This window comes from Saccostrea cucullata, unplaced genomic scaffold (assembly GCF_032062105.1).
Source record: "Saccostrea cucullata isolate Sc308-1 unplaced genomic scaffold, CSIRO_AGI_Scuc_v1 ctg9633, whole genome shotgun sequence".
In the NCBI taxonomy this organism is placed as follows: Eukaryota; Metazoa; Mollusca; class Bivalvia; order Ostreida; family Ostreidae; genus Saccostrea; species Saccostrea cuccullata.
This window is the reverse complement of record NW_026924615.1, coordinates 1-14,234: the sequence shown is the minus strand read 5'-3', so window position 1 is coordinate 14,234 and position 14,234 is coordinate 1. Positions and strand designations below refer to the sequence as shown.

The 14,234-nt window shown below is 30.8% G+C and overlaps 1 protein-coding gene across 1 annotated transcript; it reads left to right on the top strand.

The window, feature by feature from the left end:
• Positions 1–1,689: 1,689 nt before the first annotated feature.
• On the top strand, positions 1,690–10,999 carry LOC134266864 (uncharacterized). Its single transcript, XM_062749070.1, has 10 exons — positions 1,690–1,766; positions 1,847–2,072; positions 3,513–3,629; positions 3,751–3,832; positions 4,256–4,386; positions 4,895–4,957; positions 5,099–5,162; positions 6,940–7,033; positions 8,846–9,122; positions 10,161–10,999. The coding sequence occupies exons 1-10, from the start codon at positions 1,713–1,715 to the stop codon at positions 10,397–10,399; spliced, it is 1,347 nt and encodes a 448-aa protein (XP_062605054.1). The 5' UTR covers positions 1,690–1,712; the 3' UTR covers positions 10,400–10,999.
• The last annotated feature ends 3,235 nt before the right edge of the window (positions 11,000–14,234 follow it).

Genomic DNA, 14,234 nt, shown 5'->3' with positions numbered 1-14,234 from the left:
GTGTAATTCTTATGGAAATATCGATTTAAAGATAAACTAAGTACTTAACAAATCAAAAGTACATTAAACATAGCGTAACATTCTGTCAAACCAGGTAAGACAATGCATGTACATGTACAGTAAAATTTGTCTAATCCGGACTCTGAGTACTCCGGACTTTTGTCCATTCCGTCCGTAAATTTTAGTCCCATGCACTTCTTTAACAAATTCATTTTAAAAAATTCTGTGTAGTCCGGATACTGTCTATTCTGTACTCCGAACGGCCATACTGGTCCCTACTGCTCATAATTAACGGTAATTATTCCTTCTAATCCGGCCACACCTGAGTTACTTCAAAGCAATTAACACCTTTCGTGGGGAATGTGATAATCTGTGTTTACATTAGCATGATTATTACTGCCATGAGACGAACTCGGTGAAATGCGGCGGTGACACAGTCCACTTGAAAAATATATTATATGATTAAATTACAATTTAAAAAAAAATAACTTTGTTTTAATTTAACACAAAAATATATGTACGCGATTTACAAATAAAATATAAATTTAAAAATCGAACGCATTCAAAATGGCGCCATGACACTGTGGGGGAAGACGTAAATTTTTACATAAAATTAAAAGTTCAATATAATAATTAGCAAATCGTAAATAATTGTGCATTACTGTCAATACATTGAATGAGGTCTTTGACAAGCGAAACCCGGTCCGCTTGATACTTAGTAGGCCTATATTATGCGTACCTGTATATGTTGATTGAGGAAACATTTCACCCGACTTTCAAACTTCGTGAACAAATAAGAAAATATAGTCAGTCATGTGAGACTATTTTATAATTTCTAGACTCCAAAATAGTAATTGATTTCATCATTTAATTTTATTTACGATATGTATATGATGTACTTGTAAATAAACAACGAAAATTTTCGAAATTGATATTTTCCTGCATTTTTCCTGCACTCCGGATTCTGTCTAATCCGGCCAAATTTTATGGAACCGGCGGTAGCCGGATTGGACAAATTATACTGTATATTAAAATTTATATACATTGTAATAATGAATTTAAATTGCAGTAGCGGAGAAGAAAGTTACTACATTGGTACTGTCACAATATATTTCCCCAAAATGTGATTAATTGTTAATTTAACCTTTTGTCAAATAACTCGATTGCTTCACATGGAAATAAAGAGCAGTTATTTTTTTACCAAGTTAACGTCTTTTCTTCAATACCGTCAAGGTTTATTGCAAGGGTAAACAGAGTATTATAATTTTCCTTCATCAAGAATGTTTTCAAATAAATTGGTTAAAAGCTCACTGCAATGCACTTTCGTTTTCGAAGATCATGATCAATGCCTTATTTGTTTGTTGTAGAAGTGGGTTTGTGTGTATTATTAGGTTACACATGTAAAGATGTTTTTGATTTAAATTTTGTGGGTATGTCTTTTTTATTTCCAATAAAGAATATATATTCACAAAAACTTCTTCAAATAATAAGAAAGCCGTTCAATTTTTATTTTGTATCATAAAACAATTGTGTTAACTGCTTCTTGATCATTAAAAAAATTGCTCCATATCCACTTGCCTGCTCTGCCATTAATGTTTATGGTACATTGTAATTTAATTCAAATTTATTTTAGAAATTTTCTATTTCAATTTTAAAACATGTGTCAAATTGACGCTATAATAATTCTATTGCAGATTCTGGTTTGACTGAAGATGAGAGTGCTTCTTCTTTCGAGTATATTTCTCTCTATTAGTACGATATTACTTGTAAGTATATCTTTTCTTAAATTGGTCATATAAATATATCACCCTCACCTCTAAATTTCTATCTCTACCCCGTTTTATAGTCATCACTTGGCCTGTCCTGTCCAGTTACCGTACCAACTGTATCCTACGTGTCCAGGTGTCCATCTAATGAAACAGAATGGGAATCAGCAGCACAACAAAAACAGTGCAACAAACTGGCAACACTGCAGAGTTGCACTGAGACTGAAAAGTTTGTATACCATTGTGTTTTGAACAAGGATGGAACAAAATATTTAGAGGTCTGTGCTCCATCCTGGTTTATGTCAGGTAGGTCATTTTACAGGTATGTATTTAATCTGTATGTGATGTAAAATCCAAGTTAACAAAATTTTTACCATTGAAGGAAAATATAGAGGTTACTTGTAACAAGGGGATCTGTCATAATTTCAAGCCATGTTTGTTTGACGTATAAGGTCAAGGTAACGTTATTCGGGAGATCATTGTCTTTTTGACTATGTCTTCTTTCAGTCTGTTGTTAAGGACGCTCTTAACACTGCACACTAAAGAGCTCTATTTATTGGGTAGTTTTATGCAGTTAGAGCGACCTTCCCTTAGATGTAAGATTAAAGAAAATTTTATTTACCGTTAATTACATACAATGTAATTTATGATAAATTAAATATTTTTTGCATTATGAAAGACGAAGAGTAAGAAATTTAATCAATTATTTTCATTAATTTTCCCAATGTAAGTAAACAACAGTGATTTTTGCTCACAAATAGTCCATTGTCTTTGAACATTTTCTCCTGTGCAAATAAGGCACGTACCCTATGTTCTAAATGAATGAAAAAGTCTCAATATGCATATCTTTACATGGTTTATTTTTCTCTTAATATCAGTTTCTGTTAGTGTTTAGAGCTTCCTTAATCATTAAAACTTCGAAACCTTAAAATTATGCACCGTTTTCAGTTTATAATGCTAAACTTATAATTTACTCAAGTCACAGCCGATTGCTTGGCTTGCAGATCATTTATCCTCTAGACATATGTCTTATTTGACCTACCAGAATTTCCCCTGACCTTTAATGATCACTATATATCTTGTGTATATTCATATTATGTACACATTTCCTTTTTTAAAATAAGGCTTGAGAACTTAAATTTTGTTATTAATGATACTTTTCAGAATCTGTAAGCAAATATCTATTTATTTAGTACGTACGTGTATGTGTGTTTGGAAGGGGGTCTTTTTCACAGTATATATTTTGGAAATATTTTGATTTTGATTTTTATTTTAAAATGTATGTAAAAAAGTATTTGCGTCTTCATGATTGAAACATTCGCAAGAGGAAGATTACATTACAAACAAACAAACAAACAAACAAAATGTACTTCTGCAAACATGATGGTACAATATGTAAAGGAAATTTATAATCCTAAAAATGTTCATGTCAAGCTTAAATCCATTAAAAGAATGAATCAATACACTAATGATTTTTCAGAGTTTATAGACACAAAGAAACAAAAATTCAAAATATTCAAACAAAGTCTCATTAAAATTATATATCGTTAGGAATATATTTGTTATAAAACAACTTGTACAAAAAATAGTTTAATGTAGATCAGAACAAATGAGAGATCGTAGCCCTCGTTGAATGCTTAATTGATATAATATAGATAATTTGAAACCTATAACTTTTTCATATCTATCTGTAAAGATGTTTGTTGTATAATTGGAATAAAATTTTGTCAATTTCATTTTTTCTAGGGTTTTGCGCAAGATTCAGTGTAGCAGAAGGGAGAATAATTAATGACCCAGGGTTGGACTGTACAAAATTCTCCACACCGTGTCCTTCAAGATTTCTGTCAAATGAATCCTTTAAATGTGAAAAGAATTGTGCGATATATATTCAAAATATGAATTATCTTAATTGTTTGTGCGTGCATGTGTATGTATAAGAATAAGAACGAGGGAGAGAGGTTAAATAAATATCTCATAATTACAGATCAAGGATGCTATGATTATCTTCAACAGTCTACACCATCAAAAATCATTGAGAAGAAAACACCAGCTTCTGAAAGAGAATCGTATGTATGAATTGAGAAATATAATAATCAGAGTTTTTGTAATGATTATATTTTAAGTAAAATTGTCCAATACAAGAAAATACTATTTCAAGTACATGTAAAATAGCTATTAAATGTTAAGACATGGGTTTAGACCAAATGACGTAGAATGTAAACGATGTATAAAAAAAAATGAATTAAAAAATAATTTTTTGGAAGATAAATGGACAAAAAAATGACAGTTTTAGATACAAAAGTCAAACTATTTTGTTTGTTTTTTTACTTTATATTTTGTAAATGCCTTTTACTGACATTTGTGCTAATGTAAATTAAGCAATAGATTATTGCTTATACGACATTCTGATACTTCGGATACTTAAGACTTTAAAAAGGCAAAAAAAGCTTCTTTAAAGTACCATGAAAATGTTCTTTTTTGTTACATAGCGACAACAGTGCATTGATTGGCCTCCTGTGCTTTTTTGTGATGACAACTCTTCTACTGCCCATTATTATAGTCTTGGTATTTAAAAGAAAAAAGTTTTTTGACTGGTGCAGATCTAGACGGAAGGACACTGGTGAATATAGAATTAATCTGTATGGTTGCGATAGAAATTTAGTTTATTATTATCTTAGCATTAAGAAGGGGTAAAATTAAACATCTGAATAGAGATGTTATTGCACCTTTCTACTTCATGTCTGATTTCATATAATGTTACATTTGTAAACGATCATAGATAAAAACAAAATTATTCAATGAACACAACATGAAACATATGTGCTTGAATAAATTAAAGCGCCGCCTTTTTTTCTTTTTCAATAGGCAAATAAATGTATTTTAAAATACGTGGCAAATTTTCGAGGTTTAAGAAAATATATTGATATGTGGTGATTTTATCACGTGGCTAGAAAAGTGTTAAGTAGCAATGCATAATATATTTGACATTTTCTGGTGCTCATGAATTCTTGGCTCCCTCCATATCTCTATAACTACAAAAAGTTACCCACGTGAAAATTAATAATTTTGCATCAAAGAAGAAACAGTTGTATATTAATTCTTTATTTTGAAAATATTCTATACTTTAGAGAAATGTAATGATCATACGCTGGAACCCGCCGAAGAAGACAAGGGAAATACTGCAACGAAGGGTACGTAACTTATATCAGAGAATACAAGATGATGATATTATGAACGGTGATACATAAAAACATCAATGAAAAATGAAAAAAAAAAAATTGGCATCTGCCTTAGATAAGATCAGACGCAGTCTACTATTAATGATTTTTCAGGAACTCCTCACAGAGCTGTTACAATAGAAGAGGAAACAAAAGAGGAAACAAAAGAAGCAAATCAGTAAATAAAAAATAACTCAACAACATATTTAGTCACAATTCCCGATATTATCTTCTTTACTTAATGCGTACTTTTTAAATAAAGCAATGTCCCTCGTTCAAGGGGAGGTTGTAAGGAAAAGTTGAAGATTTTATGGTATTTTATAAAATCGTCTCAAGAATCACCAAGCTAAAAAGATGGAACTTGTAGGAAACCTTCTCTACAGTCTACATAAAATCATGTTCGAGTCCCCCCATCGGGCTCGATTGGGGTCACAATATAGGGAATCAAAGTTTTTATTGGATATTATGGAAAAAAAATGTAATCAAGAGAAATAAAGCTCTATTTAGTCACTTTGAAATAAAATCATTCTTATATGAAGTAGATTCGATTTTGTTTAAGTCATTACATCCGGGTGTAGATTTCAATTTGTTTAATTCATGATCCTAAGGCACAATGGAGGACTTTTATTAAACAAAGACAGATATAGGGAAATAGTTTAAATTCTCCAGCTCAAGAACAGCAAAGCCATTTTTTATTTTGATTTCAAAATTTCAAGCCCCCTATCCTTGTAAAAGTTTAAATATTGGACTGATTTGTGTTTTACCGAGCCAATGTGTCCAGATGAGCGAAGAGGCCCGTAGGATATAGCTTAAATTACTGCCATTACAAGTACTTCTAGCTTTCAATAGTGAAAATTTACAAGCCCTGAAGACATAAAGTAATTATACCCAACACTTTTTATTAAAATTTTTATAGAATTAATGTTCAATTTTTCGTTTAAATCACCTCTTTGCTAGAATTAAACAAAACAACAATAGAGTGTATGCAATTCAGAATACATCATTTAACATGTCACTCTGAACCTTTTTCACCCAGTAAACATAGAAGCGCAAGACAGTAATCTCGGGGATGAATTGGGCTGCTTGGTATGCTTTCTACAGCAGTCCCATAGCGTTCACACAGCAATTCAGAGACTGCTTTTTAAAGCTGGCCTGATTGGTGCTGTATGTAGTCTGTTAATACGCAATGCAAAATCATTTAGAAACCTATAAATTTGACAGTTATAGAACAAGCTTGATACTTTTTATTATTGTATATTCTGTATGTTTATGTATTCTGTTTTTGTGTTTTGTTATTCATTAACTAAAATCAATAGCGCATTAATATATAAAAGCTTATCGTCATCCATCAATTAGACGTGAGATAGAAAAATACATGTTTATGTAATACCTTTTCAGACACATATCGTAATCCCAATTTATAAAAACACTGTTATCTGAGAAAGAACTTCTGCTGTATATTTTTTCATGTGCCTCTTCCCTAACAAATGTTTTCTATGCTCTGCTAGATATTTGGATTGACTCTTTGTTTGATATTTATCCGCGTTTTCAGTCCAAATATCTGCCTTTTCACACATATCGCACAGCTAGAATCTCAACAGAATCTCGCCCGTACAGATAAACACATATCGAAGCGATTTCATGATCAAGACTCATTTCCATTGTTTACTATATATATTTCTCGGGCGACAATTGATGGTTACGTCAATGTTTTCTTGTTTTTTATGTTATGTACTAATCACCTGACTACACGAGGCAACAGTTTTCTAGCAATATGGGCTTAGGGAAAAGAGCATGACACCGCGCCAAGCTTGTTTCTTAAGATTTATCGCTAAATTCAAATCATCCTCTGGAGTTGACCTCCAGGAATATTAGTTTTTATCCACGAAGAAATCTTCATGATTTTCTTGCTTTAAAAATGATTGTGTAATGCTTTTTATACCAAATTATTTTAGAATAACTTCCGAAAGAGCAGATGATGATGAGGAAAATGATAAAATGATGAATTTTAGGACGCTCTCTGGCTTGCAAGGAAGATGCAGCGTAAAGGTACATGTAACTTTAGTACAAAAAAAGTAGTACACATTTCAAACGGTATCTTTAGCATTGTAGTCATTGACAGTGGGAAACACAAAAACATAAACATATCACTTTCCATATGTTGAATTATGTAAAAAATACCAAATATGGACCTTGATGTCTTTTTATATATATTGTATCTAGATTTCTGTATATGTGGTATTCAATAAATTCGAAATATCCCCGATTGAAATGCCTGAAATGGAATTTATAGTTACACTGTATAAGGCAGTAAAAGCGAAGGAATATTATAACAAATTGGAATGTTCGCCCGTCCAGCTGTACATCTGTTATTTGCTTTTTTATGCTTTGGAATACCAATCTCTTATCCGAAACTGTATTTATTTAACTAAATAAACTTCATGGAGACTTTCACAGAAGCTAAAAATTATATATGCTATATTCAGTTTATTGTGAATTCAATTCCAATTTAACTTATTTGATTGACAAATATTTCGGAGTTCCCAATACAAATTAGACACTGTCATTTTGTCCATGATATTGGTGGCCATCATATTTAATCCAATTTTTTTTATCATCAATTAGTAATGAGAAAAGCATTCATAGATTCTATATAACATAGTGAAATTCTGATACTGTAAAATCACTGTAAAATCACATGTTTTGGTGGGTTCAAATTTAAGAGGTTTGAAGAAAAATATTGGTTTTTGGGGATTTGATTTTGTGGTTGGAGAATGTTTAGTAATGTATATGAATATTTACATTTCGTGGTCATAAATGTGAGGGTCTTAAAATACCTCGGAAACAACGAAAAATACCCCACACGAAAATAAGTTGATTTCACAGTATTTTATTTTCTTTCTGATCAAACACATATTTTCTGCTTCTAATGATAAAGCTACATTAGTCGTTGATAAGTCCATTTATAGTGACTTTTCATTTATCTTTCATACAATTGTCGCCTGTGATGTCAGAGAATATTTCACCAAAATCCGATTGAAATGTGCAAATTGTAGGGCTGCATTAAGTAGAACTTTAGGTACATGTACTGATCTAACATGATAAAACAGCCAAAACCCAATCAACCCCTTCCCGAATGTTTACAATGGCAAAGTCTATTTTTTTCTGCCTTGGGAGAGACCAAATTTTTGTCCCTTCGAAACACAAAGGAGCTGCACAATGGGACATTTTTAATAAAAGATTCTGTGAAAATGTCGGATTATATATTTTGCATTCAGCAATATAAAAGAAAACACATTTACCGAAAGTCAAAAGAAAAGTTTTTGAAGAAATATTTATTGTTTTGGGATTTTTCAGTAATTTTTATTTCACTTCGTCTTGACATTTTAAAGTTTTTGAACGTTTGTCTACGTCTTTTAAATATTTTTTCAAGACATTTCAACAAGCGGCAATTATATAAACACTTTTTTTTAATTTAACCTAAAATAGCATCTTGCACTATGCACTAGCGGTGGCAAAATAGACGAAATATATTATTAAAACCACGTAGGAAAACATGATAAGAAATTTCAGATACATGTAATATGTTAACAATTAAAGGACTTGGGTGTAAGTTGATTTACAATACATTTTACAATTTTTGCATACTTTTCATCAAGTTTGGCGACATTACCCAAAATGATTGTAAGGAATAATAATCAAAATATGATACAAAGTTTCACGAAGTTTTAATGCTGTTAACCTACATGTACGGTTTACCTTAAGGATTATATTCAAAGGCTTTTCCCATAGTCTATATAGTGTTTTTACACGGTTTGTATTTGAAACCTGCATAATTTTTATTTCTATTGCATTTTATAGAATGTGACAGTCATTTCTGAGCTTAGAGATAATTTATCTATAGCGCTCTCTGAAAAAAAGCAAAATGTCTGGGTTGTGCAGGAAGATAAAGGGATTTTATATAAAGATGAAACTCCGTTCACGGAGCTTGAAAACAGGAAGCAGATTGAAGTAATGATTGGAAATTCGGAAAGATCAGTTGGAAGGATATGCGAAGGCAAAGAACCTAAACTTGATGTAATATCAAACAGTACTGGAGCATCTCAGAAAAGCAGAATGAGTTGCAAACATTTTACAGGTAATTTGGAAGAAAAAAACCAAATATCATATCTAAAGAATAGATTTCATGTACATGTTAAATTTACTTTACGGATTTTAAGACGTCATTATACCGTACAAGGTATTTCCAAACGTCTTTAGCAAGACGTACAGTTGATAAAAAAACTTCAGATATCTACATCTTTGCAGGTCTGTTCATTGAAATCATTTTCAATGCTAAAAAAAACTTTTTAGCTCACCTGAGTCAAAGGCTCAAATGACCTTTCTGATCACATTTTGTCCGACGTCCGTCTGTTAACTTTTCACATTTTTGAATTCTTCTAAAGACGCACTTGGCCCATTTTAACTTGCTACAAAGCATTCGTGGGTAAAGGGGAAAATAAATGAAGTATAATGATTGAATAAATAAATCAATAAATGAATAAAATAAAGGGCCATACAAGTCTCATCACAAGGGAAAATAATCAAGAAAAGACAAAAATAGGATGGATCATTTAAAAATCTACTCAAGAACCAAAGGGCCAGAAAAAGCTGAACGTATGTTGGGGTAGTGTAGATTCTAATTCATTCAATTTATGACCCTTGGGGTTAATTTTACTTATGTGGACTATTCTCGGTTAGTGTTTATTCTAAATTTTTCAAACTATGTCCCCTGGGGGTTGGGCGGGGCCACAATAGGGAATCAAAGTTTTACATAGAAATATATGGGATACTCGGGTGAGCAATGTGGCCCAAAGGCCTCTTGCTTTTATTAGTGAAGTGTTCAAAGGTGAAGTATGACTTAGATATTGCCGACTCGGCTTTAAACAATATACAATTGATTATTGTCAATCAACGTTGTTTCTTTAATTTTTAAATTTTCACCTTTTAAAATACAGTCACTGTATCAAAATATTATACAATTTTTTATCCAACAACAAAACATTAAACATATGAGTAAAAAATATTTTAGACTAATTGATCTTTTAGGAAATTCGATTAGAAAATCATATATCATTTTTTCGTATTAAAGCAATTGAAATAATTTATGATTTCCATATTTTTTCATAATTTTTAGAGCCGGAGAATCTGTTCAATTACACCAAAGAAAATATACTTGGAGGCAACGCAGAAGTTAAATGTCCTAAATGTGATGCATTGTGGGAAATGGTAGAGTTAGTGACAAAATCTAACATGTCACCAGACGAGCAGATATTTTTCGGGAAAGCAATGTTCATAAATACACAGACAAAGAAACGTCTAACCCACCTAGTTCATAAAGAATTATCTATCCTTCTTATACCGTCATATATTTAAACTTCTTTTAATGTAGTTTCCTTGTCAGCACACATTAATTGAGTATTAATCTCCTTTTAAGAAAATTAAAGAACATGCGGATATTCTGGGTATCTATTTTGCCGTGTCCATACGTCAGTCTGTCTCTTTTTTAATTCACGAAAATTTTAATATTCTCCTGAATTTTTGATAGAGTGAAACTATTGTTTTATATTTAACGTGAATATTCCTTGTGAACTTTCTATCGGTATCTAGATATTTGACCTATTGCCCTTGACCTTGGATTTGGGCACTCCTTTTGAACAAAGACTACAGAAATTTTGCCTGGATGAAACTTTTTAGTTCTAGAGTTTTTAGACTTTACACAACTGTTTTTTATTTTGCCACGATCTTTCCATGAATATAGATATATCTGATATTTTTACTTTAACCTAAGAATTGCAAGATCTTTTAAACAATTGCTATTAGGGTCTTTATTTTTTCTGTGACAATACCTTTCTTTTTATACCAATTATGTGACTTTTTGACCTTGACCTACTTTTGAAAAATATTGCCCATATATCTTAAGAGTTGGTGATAAGATTTTAATATTTTACTCTTGTATATCTTAAAACATGGCATTTTACTGGTATCATTTGATCATTTAATCTTAAGCTTGACATTGGACCTTGATCCACTTTAATTAAAAAAAAACAAAAAAAAAGAAAACGATGACTCTAGCCAAAATTTTCAAAAGGGTACATGTAACGCAAGTTTTTTTTTCAGGTATGTTGATTAAATGAAAAAATCCTTCTTTGACTATATACTTTATGTCTTATCCTTGCATATCATTTAACTTGCCTTATAATTAAGTATCGCCGTTAGTTTTCCTACGGGGACACGCACATATAATGTCTTCAATCTCAAACAAGAAATGAGAAACGTAATTATAAGTAAGAACCAACACAGGTTTGAAGAAAATCAAGCTTTAATTTTTTTACATATATAACACAATATATTTATATTTACATTCGGTTTGATAGAAAATAAAGCTTTAATCTCTTTCATGTAAAAATATATAAAGGATAAAGAATTTTTTTCTATTTTTTTTCAAATGAAGTTATATTTACATGCATTTATATATTTGAAAATTACATGTACACCTGTCTATTTTTATCTCGTTTATGTATAATATCATAATTGAAATAAAATACGGCATGTTGTATTGTTTTTGTAAATGATTAAATTTGTTTGCCATTTTTATTTAATTCGCCCATAGTAAAGTATTTCAAAAATCACTTACTTAGAGATCCAATCTTTATGCACTATGAATAGGGTAATTAATGGTCGAAGAAAAGGGCATTTGCTAAATGCTTTCACTCCTTTTGTAAATCGAAATTATTTAGTTTTTTAAAAGTTTACTTCAATGACAAAAACGCAAATCACAGATTTAAGTTTACTAATTGAGATTTGATGGGAAAAATTGTTTAAAAATCTTTGCCAAAACGTCAAATACATATATTAAGTATAATTATGATATATCAAAATATTTACTGATGACATATATGTTTTTTTTAAATATCCTATTTCCCAAATGACGAAAGAAGGTTATGACAGCGTACGTACAAAAAGAAGTGATATTGCAGACTTAGATCGTCAACACGGAATTAATTCAACAATGTACGTGTATTTGGCGTATTTATACTTTTAGCTTTTGTCGTAGTTCCTAAAAATAAAAAAAGATAAAGATCTATTTCGTTTTACATATTTTTTTGGTTCTTGGAATTGATCAAAATATCAGAATTTTATTCGAGATCTTTACTATAATACTAAAATTATCAACTTTATCGTAATTTTCTGTTAAAAAAAAATACCTAACGCCAGTTTTAGAATTGTGTCTATTCGCCCTCTCCCAATTTTGGATAAAAATTTTGGGTCGGTAAAAAAAAAAGAAAAAAAGAAAATTTTCAAATAAAAACTTGGTTTTTGCAATATATCTTTTGGAATGCAGATTTGAGACGGGCCATTTAAGTCAGCCTATTGGTGGGACTACGTGACGTGTAGAGTAAAATTGAAACGTACTTTATTAAACGAGAGAAATATTCTTGTGAATGTTGGTGAAAATTTGGAATGAATGTTAGAAGGTGGGATTATGCAAGATTTCTAGTTCTAGTTCAATAAATATTGCAAATCCTTTCTATAAATAATAATAATAATAAAAACGTAGTACTAGTGTAAATTTCTGAAAGCATTAGCTTTTACCCTTTACATATCTTAGGTCTTTGTACCCATGAACAGAAAACCACGTGCACAGCATACTGATCTTTAGGGATGCCCCAAGGACACTGATGAATATCATTTTCCATATCGGATTTTGTTCTATCTTTATTTGGCTGTTGGCATGCTTTTTGATAGGGAATTTAAGAGCTAGAAAAGGTCTGTATGTTGTACTTTCTTTTTATTTCTCCAAGCTTATATCATTGCAGCCCGGAGGACCAGGCTGCTCTATACATATAAGTTTAAGTGTTTGTGTATGGAGATTGAGGTGGGAGAAGTTATTCAGAATTAGAGGTTTTCTAAACATAAAAAAGAGTGTTAATCAGAATGTTCTTTCCCTTTATAAATTACGATATACCTAATATATTTACTTCCATAAAGTGAATCTGTAAAAATATATATGTTTTCATATTTAATTTATAAAGTTGCATATAATTTACTATTGGAAAAAACGACAGGTCCCTTTTTTAAAATATCGAATTTTACTTATCGCATAAAAACGGACTCTACACAGCTTGAGTTTTATATTCTTAAAGTGAAATAATTGTTGAATATAGGTGATGCATATGTGATTTCAAGTTATATTTTATGCAGCCAACATTTACTTGAGGAATTGATAAAGTTTAAAGAGTATCGTTTTTGTTCGATTTTCATCCTACTATAAGTTTTCAAAATATTCTTAACTGTCGTCTCCATCGTTTAGACGCATGCCTTTTTCACACATATCGAAGCGGTTTTATGAACAGGACTCATTTCCATTCTTTACTTTATTTATTTCCCGAGCGACAATTGATGGTTGCATCAATGTTTCCTTGTTGTTGTATTTGGCAAGTGTGGCACCAGCGTGGGGAGCGGTTATTTGAAGTTCTTTGCAGTAAATCTGTTTAACATTACTTTGTGCAATTCAAACATAAAATGACAATTGCAAGTCCTTCATTTGGATGCATGTACATGTTTTACGGGACTCTTGAAAGAGAACAAGAGGAAGATCATGTAAATAGAAAAAGTTTTCAAATTAAAAAAAAACAACAACTGAATACTTCAAAATTTAGTTTAAATATATATGTAGTAAATATAAATGAAGTAAAGTACATTTTGTTTTGAACAACCCTTGCACATGACGAATGGTGGAGGGGGTGGGGGCTGGGGTGTTGCTACCAGTGGTGTATATACATGCATTTAAAACATATTCTTATTCAGTGATAAAATACACTATTCTATTTTTTCCTATCATTTTCTTTTTTGCTTTATCATACAATTATCAACTGAATTAATTTACAAAGGAGAGGACTTTCTAGGTTTTAAGAACTTGTGTCCGATCCTTTTATTGTAACATCTAAACAATAAAATATGTTCAAGCCAATTTATTTACAACATGATTTTATATTAATGCATTTGAAACATCAGTTCAAAATCAAGTGTGCGAGGTTGGTCTATCAATGTACATATATGTGTGAAAGAAAATTCAATGACATAACTCTGCATGTAAGTAATATAGTACATCTAATCAAAATGCATATATTTTCTAGACTTTTAATAAATTAAAACGATAATGGATCGGAGATCCAGCACTGGATCTAATACAAACGGTCTATGAATT